At 44.1% G+C, this 23,445-nt stretch overlaps 1 protein-coding gene across 4 annotated transcripts in view; it reads left to right on the top strand.

The window, feature by feature from the left end:
* SPEN (spen family transcriptional repressor) overlaps window positions 1-23,445 on the top strand; it is a 68,097-nt gene that overhangs the window by 12,532 nt on the left and 32,120 nt on the right. For all 4 annotated transcript variants that reach the window (XM_054222635.1, XM_054222634.1, XM_054222633.1 and 1 more), the window contains exons 2-3: window positions 6,594-6,914; window positions 10,248-10,724. In XM_054222635.1, coding sequence (XP_054078610.1) covers window positions 6,594-6,914; window positions 10,248-10,724 — 798 coding nt within the window. The remainder of the gene's footprint in view (window positions 1-6,593; window positions 6,915-10,247; window positions 10,725-23,445) is intronic.

The raw sequence follows: 23,445 nt of genomic DNA, 5'->3' as shown, positions 1-23,445 counted from the left end.
TGCTGAGAAAGGTAGAATTAGAGAGGCATTTAATTTGTTTTATTTTTAGCCGTCTTTAACGTGATGTAGCAGCTGGAGATAAGAAGAGCCAATACCATACATTGCGTCTCCTCTAAAGGCTGCTGGAAGTGCTCCATACATTGCTGGCAGCCCTCGTGCTGGTCCCCTCGTCCTGGTGGGGTTTCTCACTTAAAGCTACTTCTTCAGAAAATTGGGTGAGGATCAGGTGTTTGGAGGAGCGTTACAAAATGGTGCTGTCGAGCTCCTCAAAGTGGCCTGTGCATGTATGTATATTAGATAAAGATTCACAGTGTTTTCTCCACAATCCTGAAGAGACAGTTTTCAAGATAGGACTGAAATGCCCGTGCGTGGATGCGATGGGTTTCTGGTGTCCCCAGCCTTCTGGAGTGCCAGCTCAGCGCGGAGCGTGCTCCGGTGCCCTTGGGAATGAAGGCTGCTGCCTCCAGCCGGCTTTGGGTCAGGCCCTCGGTAATGAGATGTCGCATCGAGTTGTTCATAGTAAATACTGATTTTGGTCTCCCTTAAGCGCAGCTGCTAGCGAAGGCCAGCGGCCGTGTGTACGTTGCCATATTTGTCATTAAGCATTTGAGATCTCGTCTGACAAATTCTCCAGGGTTGAGTGACAGTCCAGGCGATCGTGGCTCATCAGGGGACAGTTCCCCGCGTTTGTGAAGTTGGATTTTAGGTGTAGTTTTCCAGGACTCTGGAATTCTGCTTGTTGTTTCTAACGAGGTACATTTCAGTTAACTTGCATTATTTTCATTCCAGTCCTGTGGATACCCTTCTTTATGGTCTGTCTTTGGTTTTGCTGTCTGTTATAGATCAGTTGCTGTATTTATGATCGGACCTGAACCCAACAATGCAGTTATTGCATTTTTGAGTACCTTTTGTTTAGATTCATTTATTCTTCTGTATCTGTAAGCTCTCAAGCCTTCCTTCCGTGCTGGACACATGATGGTATCGGACCAGAGACTTTGAACTGCTTGAAGCAGAGCGTAATTCCAAAGACTGGTTGTGCTCAGATCTGAAGGTGGTGAAATGTAAATATTTTTTGTGGCAAGTAAACTATGTGGCTATAATGAATATGAAACATGGAACATGGTGATGTGTAATTTTCTTAGGCCAAGCATGTTATAACTATTATATGGTATGTTTTATTTATTCTGTTAATGGCCTCGTGATCAATTACAGTGCCTTATTCTTTGCAAACGCCTTTGTAAAAACACGGGTCCCTCTGCGTTACTGGCTTAGGAACTTTTACAGGGGTGGATATTTAACACTGCTTTTGGTGGTGGTGCGGGAGGGAGAGTTCCAGTGTAGTTCGTGTCATGAGCTGGTTTGCTGCTCTTCTGGTGTGTTATTTTGTGTGTTAAAGGGGTGGGAAGTAGATGCCTGTACTATTGTGGTGGGCCAAGTTCTTGGGCTGTGAAACGGATGTCTGTGATAGCAGAAAACCCCAGAACTGATGTTACTGGAGTTCAACAGACATCGTCAGCCTGGCTGAAAACCCCTGTGGGGCTGGTGATGGCAACCTGCTTTGTAGCAGCTTTAGCGTTTGCCCATCTTGCATTTCCCTGCGTTGTGCAGGGGGAAATAGAGGGCTGGAGTAACCCCTAGTGTGGGGCATTGGGCTGATCCGGAGTTGGGAACGAGGAGAAGAGACGCAGACATCTGGAGAAGTATTATTTCAGGTCACATTATTTTGTTATGAAATAACAACAAAGCAAGAGGAATGCGATTGGCCAAGAAAAGCTTCAAGCTGTGTGAGCGTTTTACTGAATAATGCAGGCCGGGGCTTGCCTGGCTTAGATAATAATGGAGGAAGAAGGAGCTTGAGCGGCACAGAAAAATCATCCCTGCCTTTCAGATGGCTGAGGAGATCTGGCTGTAGTCAAAGTGAATCCAAGTGAATCCGAAATATTCAGATGTCATGCTGTACCGGGACGTCTTGTCAAATCATGCTCCTAATGAGCAGTGCAGAAACAAGCACAAAAAACTCCTGTGTTGCTTTTGATCTTGCAATGTGTCTCGCATTTGGTAGTATCTGGAGCATAACATTGCGCTGGCTTCTAAATAAAAATATGGTGAGCTTTTTGTAGACCGGGACATAGCTGACCTGCGGAATTCTGCAGGAATGAAAATGATTGGGTACAAAAGGTCTTCAAGAGCTTGGGGGGAGCTCAACATGAGAAATCAGGAGGTAATATGACTTAAAGTGGGATTCAATTTAAATTAAAAAAATGAATCTCCTTGATTTCGACCTGCCTTTTCCTATCGTGTATATATCATCCTGTAAAGGTCCTAATCAGTTTATAAAATACGGCAGCTAAATGGTAACATTTGCTCACTAAATATTTGCCAGCTGGCTTTCTCCTAGTCCATCCTTTGTTGAAAGTGCTTTTGCTTGGGAACAGCGGAGACTGTGCAGAAAAATGAACGTTTGGAGCAGGCACCGAGGTGAAATGGTTAATGAGAAGTGGAAAGGTGAGGGCGCCAGGGTGCGGGTACCCCGGCACGGGGACGGTTGTAGGGCGAGGGGTGACTTTGGCTGCGTCTGGGTGACACGTCGCCCCTGGGGAGGAGGAACTAGCCCGGCCTTGCATTGGCGGCGGCTGCGTTTCCCAACCCGGCCGCGCTGTCTGCCGGTACGGGAGGAAGAGCTGGGGAGGAGGAAGGGCTGGAGAGCCAGAGAAACACGCCGAGCAGCCATGCCAAGAGCCCAGAGACATTTCAGCTGCTTGATTATAGAGGTGCTTTGATCTACAGTGAATAAACCGATAATGCTTAAATTATGAATTCCTTTTCTTTGTCTGAAAAGCTGGATTAGCGTGGCTTTGTTCAAGCAGTGATTATCGAGCAACTTTTCTATCTGAAAGGGCTGCTAGATTCCTGTTTACAGCCGGGCGCTGCGATGATCGTGCTGCGCTGGTGGCGGGGCTCGGTGACATAACAGCTCTCGCATGTCCTCGTCTCCTCTGCTTGAACTGTAAACCTCTCCGAAAATACGGCCTTGGCCGCCTTCGTTACAGTACGGAGCTAATGATTAATCGGCATGAGTTGCAGATGGGAAGAGGCAGTAAAAAGCCTTGTTTTTGTGCAGATCTGCGGATTCGGAGCCGAGCGAATGAGCCTCTTTGTTTTCTGTTGGGTCTGCCAGCGGTTGTGAAACGCAGCCTTCTTGGAAAAGGCTGACGCGCAGGTATAAAGATAGGAGGAGGCGAAGGTTGAGAGGAGCCGGTATTACCAAAGGTCGCAGCGATGCCTTCCCTGGTCTTTTGTCCCCTCTTCCCAGCCCTCGGCATCCAGACAAAGGTTGCTCCTCGGAACGTGTTCGCCTCCATCTTGCCTTAACATGCGATCCGCGTAGCAAAACGCGGCGTTATCGCCGCCTCTCCTCCCCCGGCCCTCCAGAAAGTATCGGGGTGGTGGTTTTGTTTTTTTTTTTCCCTTGTAATGTATTATTCTGCTGCAGTAAACCCGTCTGGTGATGCAGCACTGCAGATCTCCCCTCCATGCGGTCCTCCTCCCGGCAGCATCTGCCAAGACGGGAGCAGCTCGGAGAGACGCCAACGGGTGGGGCCGGGTGGGATCACCAGACAGATTAATCTTCGCGGTGGGGGACCGAAGGATGTGTGTAATCACAGCACCGCGTTGGGGCACGGAAAATGCAAACCTTCCTCTCCCAGCAGCTGTCCTTGAATACTCAGGGCTCTCTCCTTCTCGGTTTTCTTTCATCCTTCATCCCCCCCCCCTCCTCCCTCCTTCTGCTCCCTTTCTCCTCCCCCCGTCGGCCTCCTTCGCTTTCAGCAAAGACGATTGTCACAGATTATCCTCAGGGCTCGTCAAGGGTACGGCGCAGGACACCAAAGCACAGCGTATATTTAGGTAGCTGGATAACAAACGGATTAAAACGCGCCGTCTGCGAGTGGGGTGATTTAGGACCACGGCTGCAGTGGAATACAGTAGTAGCCTCCCCCATTCATTTCTGATTTAGAAAAAAAAAATAAAAAATTTTAATTAATGGCAACCAAAGTACACTTTTCCCAATACTGAAATTAAACTCCGGCGGGGAGAGTTGTGCATTTGCTAGGTGATTTTGTTGGTCCATGGGGAGCGTATTACATCGATGTTTTATATCTTCTGTGCTTTCTGGGCAGCATTAGCTTGGATATTTGAACATTTTAACACATTCTGGATCTTCCACAGCAAAAGAAAAATAAGTGAGGTCTGCGCGTATGTTACAAGATGTACGTGTTACGGTTTCAGAATGAGGAAATAAAAGAATTGTGAGGATGGTGAGTGGGAAGAGTCTTTCAGAGCCCATGTCTGATGTAACTGGCGGGCAGCACTTCATACCCAGTAGGCTGTGGTGCCTGCAGTCAGAGAGAAGGGCAGTTAGGATTTTAGGGTTTTTGAATAGAGCTAAGATACTATTTACTCCCCCCCCCAAGACTGTAGACAAAGTATGGGCTCATGTTGCCACAAACCAAATGTGTAAACAATGAGCAAAAGGAAAGGACATGTTCTAACCGGTCGCTTCTGTAACCACATTATTTAGCAGAAAAACGCAATGGATGTGAGCGTTAGAGTACTCTGTCCTATTGCAACATCTTCCCTTCGCTGTCTGTAGAGAACTGGCACTGAAATGCGTGTTAAAGGGTGATGCTAACTAGGTTACCTACTATTTTTCTTATTTTTTTGTCATGTACTTTAATGGCACGAAGATTTTTTCAAATAGGCTCTTTCCTGTTTTCCTTGCCCCTTCTTCCTTTCCTGTTTCTTCGCGCCTTCCATGTGCCACATCCAATTAGGCCATTTTTTTCCTGACACAAATTTTACTAATCATATCCTCTACTTTTCTGGTCTTTCTGAATCTTGCCTTCAAGGCAAGATAACCATATCCAGCTTCAGAAGAGCGCAAACTTGGAGAAGTACCTTTCCTGCAGTACCGTTCGCCATTATTTGCTCCTTGCAGCTTTTAATTAGAATAAGAAACGACCAGTGCGTTGGTTTGGTATCCCAGGTAGGAAACTCCCGAGAATGAAACGTCACCCACGAGTACAGAGGCGGCGAGCTCTGCTCTGGACACCTCAGAGGCAAGGATGTGTTCCATTGCCAACCTTGTCTTTTTACGCCTAACAAGGCGCTTTTTGACTTGAAAGACGCTCTGTTTTGTGCACATATTCCTTAACGGGCAGCGCGCCGTATTCGGTGGAGTATAAACCAGAGAAAAATGTGGTCTAAATCCAAACGGTGTTATATATATAGCAGGTCAGGTTGGAATGAGAAGCCGGCAGTCAGCGAGGCAGGTTTTCAAATCGTATTTAAGGATTAGTCATCCAACAACAATGATGAAATTTTAAGGTGTATTGAAAGCCAGGCAGAAAACGGAGGCAGATGCAGGTTCTGACAGCATTTGCTCCCCAGCCAGGCAATTGTATTAGCTTATTCCTGCGCATATAGCTGAAAACGGCTTTTCTTGTTTAAGAGCTGTTTACAGCTGTCCAGCGTTGCGCTGCCTTTGTGAATAAAAGATTTTTTTGGCAATAATTCTTCACAGAGTTTACAAATATTTTTTTCATTTGTGTGTCCCTTTCCTGTCTGACGGTGCATTCAAAAATACACTTTTTGCCTCTTTTTGTCATGGATTAACAACTGCAGTTAAAGCCCTTCCCTGTTTTGCCCCAAAATCTCTTGGCTGAGATAAATGAGCAACCCAAATGTGACCTGCAGTTTGCAGCTGCTTTAAAATGTCGCTGTGTTCTTACTTCCCATCTTACCCTTTCTTGCTATGAGTTATTTGAAAACATTTTTACGTTGTGATTTCTGTGTACGCAGACATGACTGGTTTTAGATTTTTTTAGACATTTACTCATCGTAAATGCCCGTGTTGCCGTTATTTGCCATAGATTAAGTCGAGTGGCCTCACGCTCCCGTCAGCTCTCCTCGGCGTGCCCCTTGTGGGGCTTGGTCCGTGGCGGGGGGATGTCAAGTTGAACCCTGGGAGCACCCCGGTCCGGTGTCACCGCGCCTCACAAGCGTCCCGCGAGGTGGCTGTAAATAAAGGGGGTGTGAGATCAGGAATGAGGATCAGAATGAAGACTCTTGCTCTGGCGCTGAATGGATTAAATATAGATCGGAGTAGTGGAATTGCTGTGTCAAGGTCATTTTTTTTTCTAAGAAACTTGTCGGGATGTCTTTATTTTTACTTGTTGTGACACGGTTTTGTTTTAATTATGTCTTGCTCGTCAGATTAAAAATGAGAAGGGCTGCTCTAATTGCGAATACCTTTCTATTTCTTCAGCTGCTGTTGCTCTGTTATTATAAAAAAGGTGATATCATAGTAGGCTAACCAGAAGAGAGGAGTTTTGAAAATAATGATGGAAAGTCTAAATGGCTTTTTCCCCGCGCGTCTTCCAACCTCTGCCGTGCTTTGAAGATTGATTTTCCTGCTGAGTGGGGAGGGCAAATGGTTTGAAACTGATGTTGATTTTTGCAGGAGGTAATGTTGTTAAATGTGGGTTTTTTTCTACCAGCGCTAACATACCTGCTCTGCTTTGGTTTTCTTCTAGATATGGACGTGTCGAAAGTGTCAAAATACTCCCTAAGAGGGGGTCGGAAGGCGGAGTGGCAGCGTTTGTGGATTTTGTGGACATCAAAAGTGCGCAGAAGGCACACAACTCTGTCAACAAAATGGGAGATAGAGACCTACGGACGGATTATAATGAACCAGGAACCATTCCCAGTGCTGCTCGGGGCTTGGATGATACAGTTTCCATAGCATCTCGTAGTAGAGAGGTTTCTGGGTTCAGAGGAGGTGGTGGGGGGCCCACTTACGGCCCCCCACCATCGCTTCATGCACGGGAAGGACGTTATGAGCGGAGACTTGATGGGTAAGTTCCAAGGTTTCTCTAGGCAGGTATTTTGTATTTGATATGGTGAGAAACACAAACTCGTATCTAGGGCCCCCAGATGGATTTAAAATTTTGGGAATTATCTATGTTTCCTATTTTGGGTTGGAAACGGAAGTGATTTCTATCCCAGTGGCTGGTACCTTGTGGATCCATAGAGGATGTTTTCTGCAGCTGGTTGGATATCTACACTTGAAATAAGGTGGTTTTAAGATGGAAGATTTCCTTTGGCCAGCATCGATATTGGAGTTACTCTTTTCTAGAAGTAATGATTCCATTTCTTGGATAATATTAAGGCCTTGCTCGGATGTATCCCTGCTGCCAGATGGAGCTATCTTACTCTACAACATGTGGTGAAGTTCTCTATGGAGTATCTTCGGAATACTAGAACCTAAAATTCTGTGAAAGCTTGATGCCTAGTTCTCAGTTCTCACTGTACGCAGTTGGTATGTTAATTGGATTGTCACCACAAAATTTCTAGTAGACTTTAATGATGCAGCCCCTTGGATTCTACAGACAACACTTAGCCATGGAAATAACGCTTGGATGGAGAAGACCGAAGGCAGCTTGTGATGTTTCCATTTTGGATCTACATCATTTCCAAGTTATTGGGATTATGCTTTCTGATGGTATTGGCAAAAAGAGATGATGGACATTACTAAATTTTGGAAATTATAGTGTTTTTTTTTTTAATGCTGGGATAAGAACTACTGCCTTGAATTTATTGGATGGTATACAGTCAAGACGCCAGTAGCCTTGGGGAGTGGATTACTATCTAGTCTCTTAAAAAGCTCTTTGCTACTCCACATTAAACATACTTTAGTTTTAAGGACGTGGTGCTAATACCAGTTTGTGGATACGCCAGTGAGAAATGACTGGGCTGGATGGTTACAAAGGCGGCTAGAGGATGCCTGCTGGCCAGCAGCGATGAGTGCCCTCGTGCATTGGGTGATCTTCTACCAGCTGCTTGATTCAGACATAGGGCTGGAAATTAAAATAATGGATCTATTTAAGTGCCTTCTGTCTCAAGAAAGAAGTCTGGGGGTTTCAGAGTTATGGTTTCAGTCTGGGACTGCCTTCTTCCAGTGGAATTTTTTTTTTGTCTTGTCACTAAGATTTTTTTTTTTTCTTGTTGGTTCATCTAAAATATCATTTGACACCCTTGCCCATTAAGAAGGTGGATTACCCCTGTAAGAGGGGCCAAAATTGGGGAAGTTATGTTCACAATTCTCTCCCTAGATTTAATTGGGAATATAGGTCGTGTTTCCACACTTGGAAAAGGTTGGTATGTCCTGCCCTGTGTATATTAGCCCCTCTCCTAACCCAAGTCAAACCCTCTCTTTCCACTAACTCCAATAGTACTTAGTACTAATAGATAAATCAAAAAAGCACTGTAGCCATTAGATTTTCAGCTCTGCTAGCTCCTCTGTCTGTCTTCTGTGTCCTTTTCATGGATAAGGACTTTGTTCTTTTATGTCAGCTATATAGCAGTAACCCTCTAGAAAATACTGCTTTTTCTCTTACCTCATTAAATCAGCTTTCACTGATTAACACTTTGTAGGATGCTAAATGCAATCGTTTATAAAATTGTTGATCTTGGTCCTTCAAAAGGGGGAAAAAAAAAAAAGAGAGACGTTTCTGTGCCAGATCCTGAAATACGTTTCAAAATGCCATTGTTGCGAGCAAGAGATAATGAAAATAGAAAGGCAACAATGAATTTCAAGTGGATATATATAAGCTAATGAAATTCTGTTGCACTGATTAGGTAGTTTTTTACATAAAATGTGAGAGAAAAAATGCAGGCAAAACATGAGCTAGCTCTATAGAGACCTTGAAAACGAGTTATAATTTAACAACAGAGGATGAATATATTTAGAGAATTAAGGATCTAGTGATTCATTGGAGAAGGAATGGAAGGAACTTCCTGAGATGCTAGTCGAAAAAGATTCAAATGCCATTTTCAGTTTATATAAGATACCTGAAATATTTCTGCCATTTTAAATAGAAGACAGATCTGTGATGCAGGAGAGGAGGAGGGAGCACAAGGCAGAATTGGGTTATTAGGATTCAGGGGATTGAAGTGACTAATAATTGATTCTGAAGGAAGAATCCGAGAGAGAAGGCTGCAAAAAAAAAAAAAGGTTGAAATGTCCTTCATAAGGTGGATAATTAAATTTTTAAATTAACTTTGGCTACCCTGACATATTTAGAATTCTGCAAGTATTTTTTAAACATTCAATGTAATCATTCTTGATCTTCCATTTTATGGACGTAACTTAGACATACCGTCCTGGTACTTGTCTAAATGAGACTACTAAACTATTTGTAATGTTCTTTTAACTTTATCTGTCAGTTTTACTATCTCTTTATTTGAGAGATCACACTAATTTCTCAGAACATAGAGCCTTTCTCGATTGACGTACAAAATGTTGGAAATACTGAAAGAAAATGGACTTTAGCTCCTTGGGAAAGTAGTGTGCTTGTGAAATTCTGTGATTGCAGTAACAATAGCAGTCTCAACAAACAAAAACACCTACTGAAAAATTTAATTTATACTCCTTGCGTAGGGTCTTTTGGGGGCCTGCACCCTTGCAATTTAAATATTCTGACATTAGTAATCAAGATGTTTCTTTAGCTTATGCAGCTCTGATGAGAATGGAGTCTGGCAGTCTGATAAAAGCAAAATTCCCTCTAAGAGGACGAAATGTTTTAGAACAGCAACAAGAAAACCCCCTAATTTTCTGGGTCTTCTCTATGGGTTATGCTACCCCTTTTGAAAGCAGCTTCTTACCTCTGGGTCATGCTTCGCACGGAGGCTTTCATGGCTACAGCCCACTTTGCGATGCCATTTTTGCGGAAGGATAATTAGAAGAGCTCTCCAGTAATTACCAAATTCCAGGAAAATTTCTGAAGCTCTTAAGCAAAAATGGAGGGGGGGGGGAAGTTAATTATGATGTCCACAAACACGAAGTTTTTCTTGTTTACAGAATTTAAAAGAAAAAGAAAAAAACACAAATGAGGATTCTGCACTGGAAAGCAGTATTTTTTTTTCCTGTGCAGGCAAGATGCTGGTCATGAAAGCCCGATATCGTGATTAAACCGAAATGATTGCTCAGCTTTATCGTATACGAATATAACTTTGGAGTCAAGTAAAATGTTTTTAAGTTTGTCAGTGTTTGCTTGCTAGGTTATTGCTATTTAGTGGAGAAGCAGTCGCAAAAATAAGTTCAGTGCTGACGTGAATGTTTGCATGATTTGCTTTTAGTTGTGCTTGCCCCTTTCTGATGAAGTATTTTTCCCCCTTCCTAAATGCAGGGCTTCAGATAACAGGGAGCGTGCTTATGAACATAGTGCCTATGGACACCATGAGCGGGGGACGGGAGGATTTGATCGGACAAGACATTACGATCAGGATTACTATAGAGATCCTCGAGAGCGGACTTTACAACACGGGCTCTATTATACTTCTCGGAGTCGAAGTCCAAACCGTTTTGATGCTCACGACCCCCGTTATGAACCTAGGGCCCGGGAGCAGTTTACATTGCCCAGTGTGGTACACAGGGATATCTACAGGGATGATATTACACGGGAGGTACGAGGCAGAAGGCCGGAGAGGAACTACCAGCACAGCCGGAGTCGGTCGCCGCATTCCTCCCAGTCCAGGACCCAGTCCCCGCAGCGGCTGGCCAGCCAGGCGTCCAGGCCCACCCGCTCCCCCAGCGGCAGCGGATCCCGGAGCAGATCTTCCAGCAGCGACTCCATCAGCAGCAGCAGCAGTACCAGCAGCGACAGGTAGGTCACTGCGCCTTGCTCGACCCAAAGCGACCGTCCTGTGGGTTTTGCGGGTCATTTTCTGAGGAGTTGCGAGCCCGGGCTGTGAAAATATAAGGTGTTTCATGGCAAAGCGTTATTCGTTGATGTAGAAGTAAACCAGCGTGAAACCTAAAAAGGCTAAGTTGGCACGAAGCAGATCCGAGGGCAGTGCTGTTGCCATTGTTAATTATTTTCCGTGGTGGATCTGCGCAGCATCCATAAGGCGGGGATGTATGGGCACGAGGCCTCGCTGCACCCCTGGCCACTGCCTGTGTGCTTGGGGAATGGGGTAAATACTTCATTCGTTTAAGTGAGGGAATAAGCAAATTTGAAGGTCAGCTGCTTACAGGACACATTTTAAAATACTTTGGGAAATGATTATTATTATCCGGTTTCCTCTCATTCCCTACCACCACTAACGTTTAAAAGGTTGATAAGTTGTCTTTCCATTCTTTTCCCCCTGTTGTCTCTCAGCGAAAATCATAGCCTTGGAAAAATTTTAAAAAACCAAACCCCAGAATGCATTTCCCAGTGATACATCCCTGTCCTTGGTTCTGTGATAGTCACAATAGTTCTATTTGTGTGGCTTTATAAACTACGTACAGGAAAAAAATAAGACTCCTAGAGCCAATAATCGGATTTCTTTTAGTAATTTGAAAATTAACCTTAAAATGCCTCTCGGATATTTACCTTTTTAAGAGTAAATTCACCCTAAGAGTGGAAACCAAGAAGCTACCGTTGCACCCATAATTGTTCTGTGCTCTGTTTGGTGAAGGGCTCTGCTCTTCAGCAGGGTGTCCAGTTGGAAATGGTTCCTTGGCATACCAGTTCTTTTCCAAAACTGAAAATATTCATTAAGTAAATAGGTGTATCAGTATAATAAATACTTAACGTTTGATTATCACTATGAATGGAATTTTACCGCTGGTAACTCTCTAATCAAGGTAATTACTCACATAAAATTACTCACATAAAATTATACCTGCTTGAACGTTGGACCTTGTGGAAGGGTTAGATGGGCTGATGCTGGGGAGAGCGTGCAGAAGGGAGGATGAGGAAATCGGTTTCTCTTCTTCTGAGTTCCCCACCCCACGCTCCCGATGTCTATAAAGAACTGTGCAAAGATTTATTTACGTTTTAATTAATTGTTTTCTCCTCCTGGATTTAGAAATCCAGGTCCTGTCTTGGCTGGAGAGCAGATGGAGAGAGAGGCACCTCTAGAATATTTGAGATGACTTTTAGGCTGCTTTGAAGGCTTGGTTGTTTATTTCTACACCTCTCTCTCAAAGAGATTTTAACGCTTAGGTAAAGGCAACCCTTTGTCAAAAGATTTTCACACTTATTGCAGTTTAAAAAAAATTGGTGAGACTTCCAGAGGTCTCCGAAAAAAACCTAGAGAAGATGAAAGGAGGCCTGGTTACATTTCAGGTTTTAAAGAAATGCCAAGCAGGAAAAAAAATCTCTCTTCTGGAGCTCCTTTGCTTGTTGCAGAATGGATAGAGGGGAGTCCAGGAAACTCGTAATGTTTATAAAATGTCATTGTGGGGATGTTGAGAAGGGATGAAATACTGCTCGGCATTTGCGAGGACTAAATACGATCCCACTGGAATAAAGTTAAAAGATTTAAGCACAAGATAAGCAGTATCTGCTGAGCTTTTAACATTTCATTTTCTTGGCAATTTCTAGTTGGAGTAATGGAAACATAGATGATACTCCGGGAGGAAAGGGAAGTAAACGTGTTTTTTTCTTACTAATACAGTAAATTTAAATTCAATAGAGCAAGGAATAGAACCTGGTGGACAATACATTTCATTTTGAAGGATCAGGAAGGAGTTTTACATGTTTCTGAGCAATGACATAGATATCAATAAACATTTCACCGTATCTTTATGTTGTAAAGCAAAACCCCCCTTGCCTCGAAGTCTTTTAAAGCACAGGTGGACTTCTCTGATTGCTTTTTAACCCACTTTTGAATTTAGCAATGTAAATATGTAAGCCCCTCGTACCCTGTGGTGAGTGAAAGCTGCCTCCCCCCCTTTTTACTGCTAAGGTGCACCCACTTGCTGTGCCATATATTCAGGTTTCACGTACCCAGACCAGGCAGAAATTTATTTGCATCTCCGTACCTTGGGTTGTAAATTCTGGCTGTGTCATCCCTGGATTGATTTACCAAATTCTGTATCTTATTTTTCATTTCTGGAGTGGGATTTATCTGGAATAACTACGGATGGTTGTTTGTTGTCTGCGAAAGAATTACTTCTTGCAATTTCCGTAGTATTTCTCAGGGGTTTTAGCAAACTGGAGATCCTCTTAGGGCTTTATTATAAGTGGAAATGGCCAATTTTGTGACGCTGTGGAATTATTAAGGTCTTTATGACGCTGAATTCTTCTGAAATTGTACGCCTTGAAGAGCTTTGTCACTCAAGTCTCGTGTCTGTCTCAACTGGCAGGGTGGAAGAGGCAAGTTGTGTTTGCTCAGAGAGGTGGGTCTTACCCACGCTCCTGTCCGTGTTTGGGGACAAACGCTGGAGCCTGGGAAAACGCGTGGGTGTTAAACACTCGTGGGAATTTCTGTGCGTCCTTCAGGTGCTGGGGGAAACCAGCAGAAAGGTAGCGAAGGAGAAGCTGGGGCTTCGTTCTTCGTGGTTTTCAAAGAGCTGCATGAAGTAAATTAAGACTTTCGTTCAACGGAGGTGATTTTCCTGAACAACGTGAGGCGAGATGCCCCACAGATTGCTTTAAAAAAAAAAAAGTGCCTTTATGCCATAAAGTTTTGGAGTTTGTTGTGTCGGATCTTAGCTAAGCTTCGCTTTAAATGTATATTCAGAGGTCTTTACACAGCATTTGTAAGGGGAGCTGCAAGGGAGTAATGTAGAAGATGGGGGGGGGGAAGGGGATAATGTAGAAGACCAAAAAGGACATGGTAAAAATAAACCATATTCTCTGAAGTGGGGCTTTATTTGGTGTATTTTGTGGCCCCTCAGGAGCTGCCCGCTGGGCCAAGGTGGGGAGGCTGGTGGAGGTGAATGTTTTCTGCGTGAACCACCTTTTCAGGTGTATTTGAGGAAGAGTTTATGTTTTGAAGTTGTCTTAACGTGAGATTTCTCATTCCCCACCCATGTTTATGGACAAGGATCAATGTTTTTTTTTAATCACCTTGAAAGAGTAAAAAACAAACCCTCAAAAATGATACTTGAATTTTCCGCCTCCAGAAGCCTTAATTTCTCTGTTTTGCTGATTTGAACACGCACCACAAGTGATACATTAGCAAACATATTTTCTGCACTGTGTCATGGAAGAAGCTACATATGCATGGAAGCTGCGGGATCCCATGGGAAGCAAACCAGATTTTGTTTGTGCCCTGCCCAACCTCCTGAAAAAAAAATCTCCCCCCCCTTTTTTTTTGTGGAAAATCATCCTTTCTGGGCTGCTTGTCGAGGTGTTCTGCTGTGCTAAAATTTCTCTGCATTTTTATTCAGTTACGTAATGTCAAATGGCTTTACACATTTCTTACTGTTCCATGTGTTAGTGATTATTTTTAAAGCTTTGCTGCAGCGATGTACTGAACCACATGGCACTGAGCGGTGGGACCGTTCGCTCTTAAAAGCTGGGCGCGTGGCAAAGCACCTTGTCGAAATGGGATTTTTATTTACAAATTCCTGGCAGAAGTGTGTGATTCCCTGTAGGTGATGTCCAGAATGTGCAAGCGTGAACACCGCATGTGTATGTGTGTTTGAATTTACAGATACGTGACCTGAGATTTCCTTTTGCCTTCTAATTTATTTCTTAAGAGCGCTTATTCGGTTGTCTGGTGTCGAGGATGTTGGAGGATTTACTGGATATGAATAATTTCCTATAGCTTGTAATGTAAAATAGATCTTGCTCTGGAATTAAAAAAGCAACTTCAGCTTAGACACAAAGTGACTTTATTTTCACCAAAATCTAGGAGAGTGCAGTGATTCCAGTACTGCTGGAATAAGCAGTGGTAAGAAGTTGCATGTACGGATGTTTGAAAATGGCTTTTTTTCAATAATTGTGATAGCTATACTTAAAAGTTCTACAGACAAGTGGGCAAGGCTTTCATGAAGTAATTAGAGATTGTTTTTTAATTTCAGATTTCTTGGTGATGAAATTCTTTCTGGAGCAATGAGTTACAGTTGGAAAGGAATACGCATGTGTTATTTTATGTGTCTTAATATTGAAATAAACTGATGAAAAATAGTGCCAAGAGAATTTTAATCATGGGAAAAACAGGCTCCCTGAAACCTCCCATGGAGGCTGCAGCCTATTTTGTCTTGTTGGGGACTTTCTTAGCCTATTTAAACAACTGAAGTGAAAGTAGAAAATAGTGAATTTAGTTTCATTACATAATGCAAACCTTTCCCTGCCATTGTCTTCATCTCCTCTTTTCCGCTTAGTTTGTCTGCCAGCAAGTGATGAATCACTGACTTAGAATGGGATGTAGGGTTTTTGAGTGGGTTGAGAGATGCCTCTGCTGGGGACAGCTGAAAAATCAGGAAGAATGAGGTTAAATGCAGCTGTTTGGTCTTTATTTAAGAATCTGTGAGATGGCCTTTGCTGATGTTCAGTAATTCCACATAAATTTTGCACTGCAAAGATCACCTGAATATTTTTAATCTCTCTGCCTGTAGGACAGGCTTCAGGGTTGAGCATGCTCCTATTTGTATGGGAAAAAGAATTAGGCTAAGATTTAAAAAGAAAAAAAAATAAGAAATTTGCGTAGAGTGGGAAGCTGCCTTTTCAATTAACACAAAAGCAACAGTAAATCCTCTAAGAGTCAGGTGAAACACCTAATCTTTACCTTTGTTCACATAAAGCCAAGTGCTGCTTTGATGTTCTCTCTGTGCTGGGAAATGTGAATTAGGGAAAGGAAAATTAAAAAAAAATGTAACTCAGATGCTTTCAGGTTTTTGTTACCAACTGTCGAGCATTTTCACTTTGTTCTTTCTTATGTTTCTGTTCATGTCAGCCTGCGTCGCTTCTCATCTAAATATAACCTAGCCCATCCTCTCAGACACTTTTTTTTTCCACCCTTGGGAGTATATCAAGTTTCTTGAAATTGAGCACAGGCAGAAAATTTTCAGATAGCTTTGAAAAGAGAGGAGGTATTTTCGTGCCGAGATAAAAATACAGAAAGCGAACCTTTACTAAACTCCCTCCTTCAAAACGGCCTCAAAAGCCTACCTGTATGTGCATGTTTACGCATAAATAGATCCTCCCGCGGAAAAAAAAAAAGAAATAAAAAGAAAAAAAAGCAATCTATCGGCTGGGAGCTAAGATCTCCTCGCAGCTGGTGAGCAAATGGTGTCCCCGTCCCCTTGGGAGGGGACCCGGCGACAGCCCATCGGTCACCTCAGCCCTGAGGGAGGCCAGGCCGTCCTCTCCCGCCCGAGCCCCGCCGCCGCCGAGCTGCTGACAGAGCGGCTCGGGGAGGGCGCCAACTCGCATTACCTCATCTGTATACTCTAGAGTAATCTATTAAAAATGTGCGTTGCATAATAGATCTTTATCTCGCGCTGAAAATCCGCCGCTTTTAGGTCGCCTCTCACAGCCTCCGGTGGCGGCGGGAGCCCGGCCCGGCGCTGTAATGGCGGCGCAGCCGGGTGGGGGGGAGCGGCTCCCCCGGGTGTGTGGAAGCCAAAGGCGGGTGTTTCCCCCGCCGCGCTGCCTTTATCGGGGGAGGGTCTCGCAGTCCCGGGCCGGGGCCGCCTCAGCCAGCGCGGGGGGGCGGGTTGTTTGTGGCGGAGAACCGGTCTGAACCGGCGGGAGCCGGCCGGGCCCGCCGCCGCGCCGCCCCCGGGGCGGGGCCGCCCGCGCCGCCCCTCAGCCGCCCTGGAAACCCGCCGGGTAAAAATACCTCCGCTTTCTACAAAAAAAACCCTGTATTTTTTTTTTTTTTAAATATATTAAAAACCCCAACCTCTAACGCTGGAGAGGCTTTCGCTCTTGCGTGAAGATTTTTTTTTCTCACACAAACGCAGGAAAGCGCCGTGGTTACGCAGTGAGACAGCAGCGCCTCTGTAAAATCCAGGTCTGAGGGAGGTAACCAGGCTCTCCGTCTCAACCTTTTGAGTTTTACGTCGCTTTTTATTTTTAAAACCTTCCTTCGGCGCCGTACACTCTCCCTACTCCAGAAATTAGCACCGGTTTGCCCCACCAGAGGAATGAGCCCCAAAAATCCCCCCAAATGGGCGAATTTGGAGCCTACTCCCACATCTTAACCCCACCACTGCTGTGGTATGAAGCAGGTAGGATGTAGTTGCAAAATAAAATAGAAATTTCAACATTGCTAGCCCCTCTGGAAGAACCCACCCCCCATCTTTTATATGACTATACAATAAAATCAAGTTAAGTGGCTGTTTTATTTTATATGTAGTTTTCTTTGCCTGAGCTGTCCCCAAAAGAGTGGACGTTTTGTGACAATTAATAACCCCCCCTATCTCCTGCAGTGCTCCCAGTAATAGTTGGTAATTGCTGGCTCTAAATGACAAAGCAATTAAGCCTCTTCCTAAATTTGCAGAAGTAGGTGTTTATCTAAATCTGGCCAGTCAGTCTTTGTTTCTGTAGCAGGGCCCAGAAGCTTAGCTGCTGCTGCTCCTGCTTTTTCAACGTGCGTTTGATTTCTTTGCCTCTACAGGCAGAGAAAGATTTCCTTTTTTATTTTTTTTCCAAATAAATTTCAGGTTGGGAGTCTTAAAAATGCATTGTGTGGAGGATGGAAGCAAAGGAAAGGGGTCCTACAAAAATGTAGCTATTTTATTACAGGAATAACTGTTTAGATCATCTCAGACGACTTTATTGTGTTGCATTCTGTTTAAGAGATAATTTTTTTTTTAATGCTGTAAAGGCTTCTTGCAGTTAGATCAGAGACTTTGTTAGCAAATATGAGGGTTTCTGGTGGCTAAATCCAGACCCTCGTGCGAACTCGCCTTATCGTCTGCTGGGGCAGAGAGACCTGCTGTGTTTTAAAAATAACACTTCTAAGTCACCAGTGGACAGCTGCAGGAGCCGGTATCTGGTGTGAGCTTTGGCAATTTCAGGTCTTCCTAATATCGTTTTTTAGGAAGGGTGGGAAAAGCCGGAGCCGTGTGGAAGGCACTGCTCTGGCCAGCGTCAGGGGAGATGTCGTCCTCCTGAGTTTGGCTGGTTTTGGGCTGTTTGTGAAGCCCGTGGGAGCTGCTGAGAATTGATTTCGTTCACGGGGGAAGGTCTGGTGCTGTCGGTAGATTGGATTTGACTTTGGGGTTGCGCGCGCGCGCGTATTAACAAAATGGTCACTTCTAATTGCGTTTTTAAGGCTTTGATTTCCTTCCAAGTATTTTGCTTAATCATCTTGAGTAGGCTGAGGGAAGGAAAGAATTAGCTGAGGTCAGGGAAGTTGAAGCTGGCCGTGTTACTTCTCAGAAGCTCCGTCTGAGGGATCCCGAAGGCAGGAAGAAATCTGCCTCCTGTTCTCTTCCTGCTGCACGCCGACGGAGCGAGGGGAAAGCAAACCCTGAAAAAGCCAAACAAAACAGGGAAACCGGGAAGTGCGATAGGCTGTGTTGGGTGCCTCCCTCCGTGTGAATGGTCCAGATTCCCCTTTTCTTCGAGAGAAATACAACTGGGATGTGAATCATCGCTAAAATAGATTAGAGGGATCATAGCCTGGAAGTGCCTGCTTGTCTGCGCTGATGATGAAGGGAGTCTAGACAGCTCGGATGGAGACGTACATTATAGGCACCGAAAGGTGGGGGAGAGGATTCCCATTGTCAAGACCTTCGGAATAATGAGCAGTTTAATAATTTGTAATGAATATTCAGGTGGAGGGATGAATAGCAAAAGAGGAAGGCCGTACTGAATGCTTCCTGAAAAAATACCAGTCATTTATGATGATCAAAGGAAAAATCCACCCGCCACCTGTGTTCAGTCATACGTCTTTCCATTAAAGTGTAGACAGAACATCCCTTCACATCTTAAAGGTCGGACTTGTAGATACAGGGATTTGGGTGTTTTTTCCCAAAGAGGATGACTTTGGCTCTGCCAGAGGCGTGGATGCCGGTACTGTAATGCCTTCGGGAGGAGAACCTTCCCCTTAAAACCTAACAGCTCTCTTGGAGGCGTATTTGTAAGACATGGGCATTAACCTTAAAAACAACTTTAGGCAGAACATGCTGTGCTTAAAATAAGGTCTTAAGGATATGAATTAATGGTAAATAAACCTTACTGGGGGGAAGAAAAAGAATATAATCCCTCAGTCGTTGCCGACTGAATTAATGGTGTGACTGATGCACTTAGGTTGGCCCTTAACGTCCAAGCATCAAGCGCAGTCCGTCCACGATGTCGCAAGTGCTGAAACCACTAATGATGGCATCAAGGTTTTAAGCGTGAAAGCTTCTTAGCGAGCGATTAGATATCCCTCTCCAGATCATTATGGTCAGCTGGTAGTACCGCTCGGAGGAGAGGATGCCGCACGTTTACGAGTGGAAAATCACAGACTCGGAGAGAAGCGAGGGCTTCGGTGTTGTACAGAGGAGCAACAATTTCTGTGTGCCAGGACGTAGTCCTAATTTTTTCAAATCTTTCAGGGGAAGCAAAAGCTGAATTGCCAAAAGGAGGAAGAGATGTGCACTGTGTAGGTGCTATATTAATAAAACACATGAAAACCCTGCATTATTATTTATTAAGTGCATAATAGAAGAACAAAAATAGCCCTTTTAGTGTGCGTAGCATTAAGAAACAAGACTTCTCTATGAATCCTTCCTTCTCGCAACAATCCTGTAACAAAGGTAGGGGACCTGTTCTTCTGTTTCCCGATGTTTGCTGGGTTTCAGAAACAAATACCCCATCTCCTTCCAACCACGAGCCCTCTCTTCTCTTCAGGGAAGCAAAACCTGGAGCCTTTCAAACACTTCTCTTGGAAAAATGTCCGGGGTTCAGTGTGCCGTTGCTTTATTTAGCTCAAAGCAATGATTTTGGCTGGATGGAAATGGCTACTCAGAAATCTAGGATGGCAGCAAAAGTACCTTTTGGAGAATCCTTTCTACGAGTGGTTTTCAGGGCCGTTGTCTCGTTTCTTCCACAGTTGCATTGTATTTTCCACGGATGCCCAGTAATCTTCATCGCTTTTATACCTGGGGAAAAATATGAAAACCTCATCAAACACTTTAGAAATCAGGAGAGGAATTAAGGCGCGGATCCTGGCAATAAGGGCGTTCACGTATTTTGTTATCTTTTGTCCGCTTGAGAGTAGAAAGCTTTTTCTGGCGCGATAAGGTGTGAAAGAAAAGCTCTGTTCTCCTCCTGAAAGCGAATTCCCGAGAACAAGCAGCACCGGGGTCCCCATGGACAAATGGTGCCGGGCTGGGCCGACGGAGAGATGCAAAGTGCCCTACTTATTCCGGCTGCTACAGGTTTGACCTCCTCGTATCATCTGACACCTCGTTTGGTGAGAGGTTGCCGCAAGATCTCAAACCCTCAAATTATGTAAGATTTACCCAGTTGCTTTGAAGTTAGTCCCTCCCTTCGATGTTTGTTTGCTGCCTGGTATGTCCTGTTGTCTGGATTGTGAAGGATGAATAGTCGCAGAAAGGAAGCTATCGGGTTAGTAAAAATTTTCTTTTCCTCTTCGCTTTCTAAACACGCGTGGAGCTGCGTTTATCCCTGTTTCAGAGTCCGGGAATACGCCGAAGACGTCCTGCGCCAGTCGGGGCTTTGCTGGGTGTAAGTTTTCTGTTTGTTTGTTTGTATGGAGGCGGAGGGAAGTGAGGAATGGCTGGTTGTGTTTCTCCAACAAAGAGATGCTATCTACCAATCATTTCAGAAGTAGTTTATGTTGGTTTTGCTTTTTAGTATGCAGTTGCCTTGTAACTTTTAGAAATCACGTGTGAAAAAAAAGGAAGATGTTTAATTAATACTGAACGTGTGGCTTTGCAGACTGCGCCTCGCCGTGCTGCTATGGTTTAGAGGTTTTAAAGTCAGTGCTAAATCCCGTAAGGGAAGCGCGCAGGTGGGGCATGTAGGCTTTGCGTGTGGGAATTCCAGGGAGGACTTTTCTGCTGTCCTGTCATCTCCAGTCTACCAGCTGAACTGCTTCACCGGAGCTGCTCCTCCTTTCCCAGCCCTGGGAACTATGTGCTGCCGCGTGGTGTGGAGGCCAGGGGGGTAAAGGCAGTCGATCCCGGGAGTTGTGAGGACGTAAGGCATTTTTCATTTGTGTTTTTCCCTACTTTTGCGTTTTTTTCCCCACAAATATCTAAGTCCTCATCCTTGCTTTACAATCTCTAGTTTGTGTGATGGAAATGGGCCAGGATTTTTTGCGAAGGGGAGTCCCTGGACTTTTGACCATGTAGAAGTTTAATCGCTAAATCATAACAAATACTGCTGAATTAAATTACAATAGGGTGCTTTTTCAGAAGCTACTCTTCAGAGGCGAACACAAAACCCACTCTGTCATATGATATTGGGTTTTTTTGTGTGTTTCTTTTTTTTTTTGTAAATTTCTAAGGTTGGCCTTACTCTATATAGTTGCTTGACAAATGTCAAAGCATGTTTTCCCCGCCAACATGATAATACGTTCGCTAGGCTGTAGCATTTTACCTGTTTCATACAAAGATCTTCGTGGTTTTTTTTTTTTATTTTCGTGACTTAAGCGTTTTCTACCCATGTGAAATTTCACAGAAAGTTCTACTTTTAGTTGTATTTTTATTTGCATGTGGGCTGAAAATGAAGTAATTCCCAAATATAGTCCTAGCCAAGAGATCCATCTGTTCTCTGCATTTTTAAATGGCAAATTAATCCTTAGCATACAACTCATCAAATGTCTTCTCTTTCATAATGTATGCCGGCTGAGATCACAGAAATGACATTTTTTTTCCCAGGCCTTCCATTTTAAGTAGCCCTTTACGTGAACATCGCAGCTACCGTTCTGGTTTGAGAAAGTGCTCCTGTGCATCTTCCAGTTGCTGTAGTTGGTCTAAAAAAGGATATTACAAAAAAATAAGAAATATTCTTCCCTTCATCTCTTTGGCATTTTTTTAAAAGGTTGTAGGAGGTAGAAATTCCATTTGAAAAACACCCTTAGCAAATGTACTTCTCTCTGATGGAGAACTAGGGTCGCTTTGTCCGTTTTCCTTGAGATTTTGCTCTTTGGACAATGGTGACCGTTTTTAGAAGTACTAAACTTCCACAGCTTTATCTGCCGTAAATGGAATTTCTATATTAAGCTTCGCATGGTCCCAGTTTTACTTAAGAGGCATTGTTTATCAGCTGTGCATCTTGGCATGCCTTCCATTGCAGCTCCCGTCCCGAGAACAATTCTATTTGTTTATAAGAGAGGAGGCGCCGTTTCAAAAGGGCTCCCAATCGGGGAATTGCAACAAATGGCATTTTGTCTTAACGTTGGAAACCAGCGCCTTGGCGAGGGAGGCGACGATCTCACCCGCCTTTCGGCAGGGCAGAGGACACGGTGAGGGGCTGGGTGCCCGCGCGGGCAGGGAGAGCGGCCCTGGGGAGCAGCAGGTAAGGAGCGGGGCAGGCGTGGGGCCAGGCAAACGAGATGTTGGGCATAAAAATAGTGCCAGGCTTGGCTTTTTTTAAGGCAAAATGTGATGCTTTTCTAAAATGCGAAAACAGAATTAATCTTCTGCTTCTGTTTGTTGTGATCTACCAACAGTTTTTTGTTAAAAAAAGCATTTATACCTCTGCAAGGCTGAAAATAACCTGGTGCTTTTTTGGTTTCAGTATATATGAAAAAGGCTTTTCTTCTGAAAAAGGTCCAATGCTCAACATGACGTCAATATAGTTAAGGCCGAATACTTTTAAAATTGTATTAAGAAGTGTTTATTCCCAGGAAATAATTTTTCAGGGCTTTTAAGGCAAAGAAGTTGCTTTTTACTCAAGTAAACATGTAGTAACATACTTGGACGCAGTAGTGGTTGCATTTTCAATGGCATTTCACTCTCCTGGCTTATGGACAGCACTTGGAGTAGGGTAGTTCTTTTTTAAAAGATGCTTAGTAGATCCCTTCATGAAAGCAGTGCAGTTGTTGTTTAGGAAACTGCCTTTAAATGTTGCTTTCTCAGTATTTTGAAATGATTTGGCCTCCCGCGAGCCAGGAGATCAAGTTTCTCCGCCTGCTCCCTCGGTGATTCATTGAATGACCTTGGGCAAAGCCCTTGGCCTCCTCTTACCTGATTTTTCCATCTGCAGCGCAGGGATGTTAGGACATACCTACCTCCCATGAGTCTTGAACAAAAATGTTTTATTTTTTTTTTAAAAAAAGATTTCATATGCTCTGAGGTGACAGTTGCAAAATATTAATTTAGATCGCCTGCAGATAGCTGGCAAAAGCTGTTTACTTTAACGGCATTACGCTAAGTTTGGCCAAAGGGGTTGAAAGCAGTTTTCCTTCTAGACAGAACAAGCCATTCCTCCACCGTAGCGGTGAACTCTGCCCCGCTATTTTCTTTTAAAACCAGCTGCGATCGCAGGCTTATCGGTGCTGGCAGCCTTCAGCAGCAGCTCTTCTGCAGGCAGGTCCTGGCGGCACTTGAAATAATTTGGCTGAATCCCGGCGCGGTGGGAGGAGGTGGGAATTTGGGATGGCTGCAGCGGGACTTCTCACAGGGACTGGTTCTTGACCCAAGGATTCCCTCGATGAAGGTGATGTTAAAAAACGGAGGCTCCTTGGGCTTGTGCG

The sequence above is a fragment of the Rissa tridactyla genome, chromosome 16 (assembly GCF_028500815.1).
Source record: "Rissa tridactyla isolate bRisTri1 chromosome 16, bRisTri1.patW.cur.20221130, whole genome shotgun sequence".
Taxonomy (NCBI): Eukaryota; Metazoa; Chordata; class Aves; order Charadriiformes; family Laridae; genus Rissa; species Rissa tridactyla.
The sequence above is the reverse complement of the archived record's forward strand: the minus strand, read 5'-3'. Positions and strand labels throughout refer to the sequence as shown.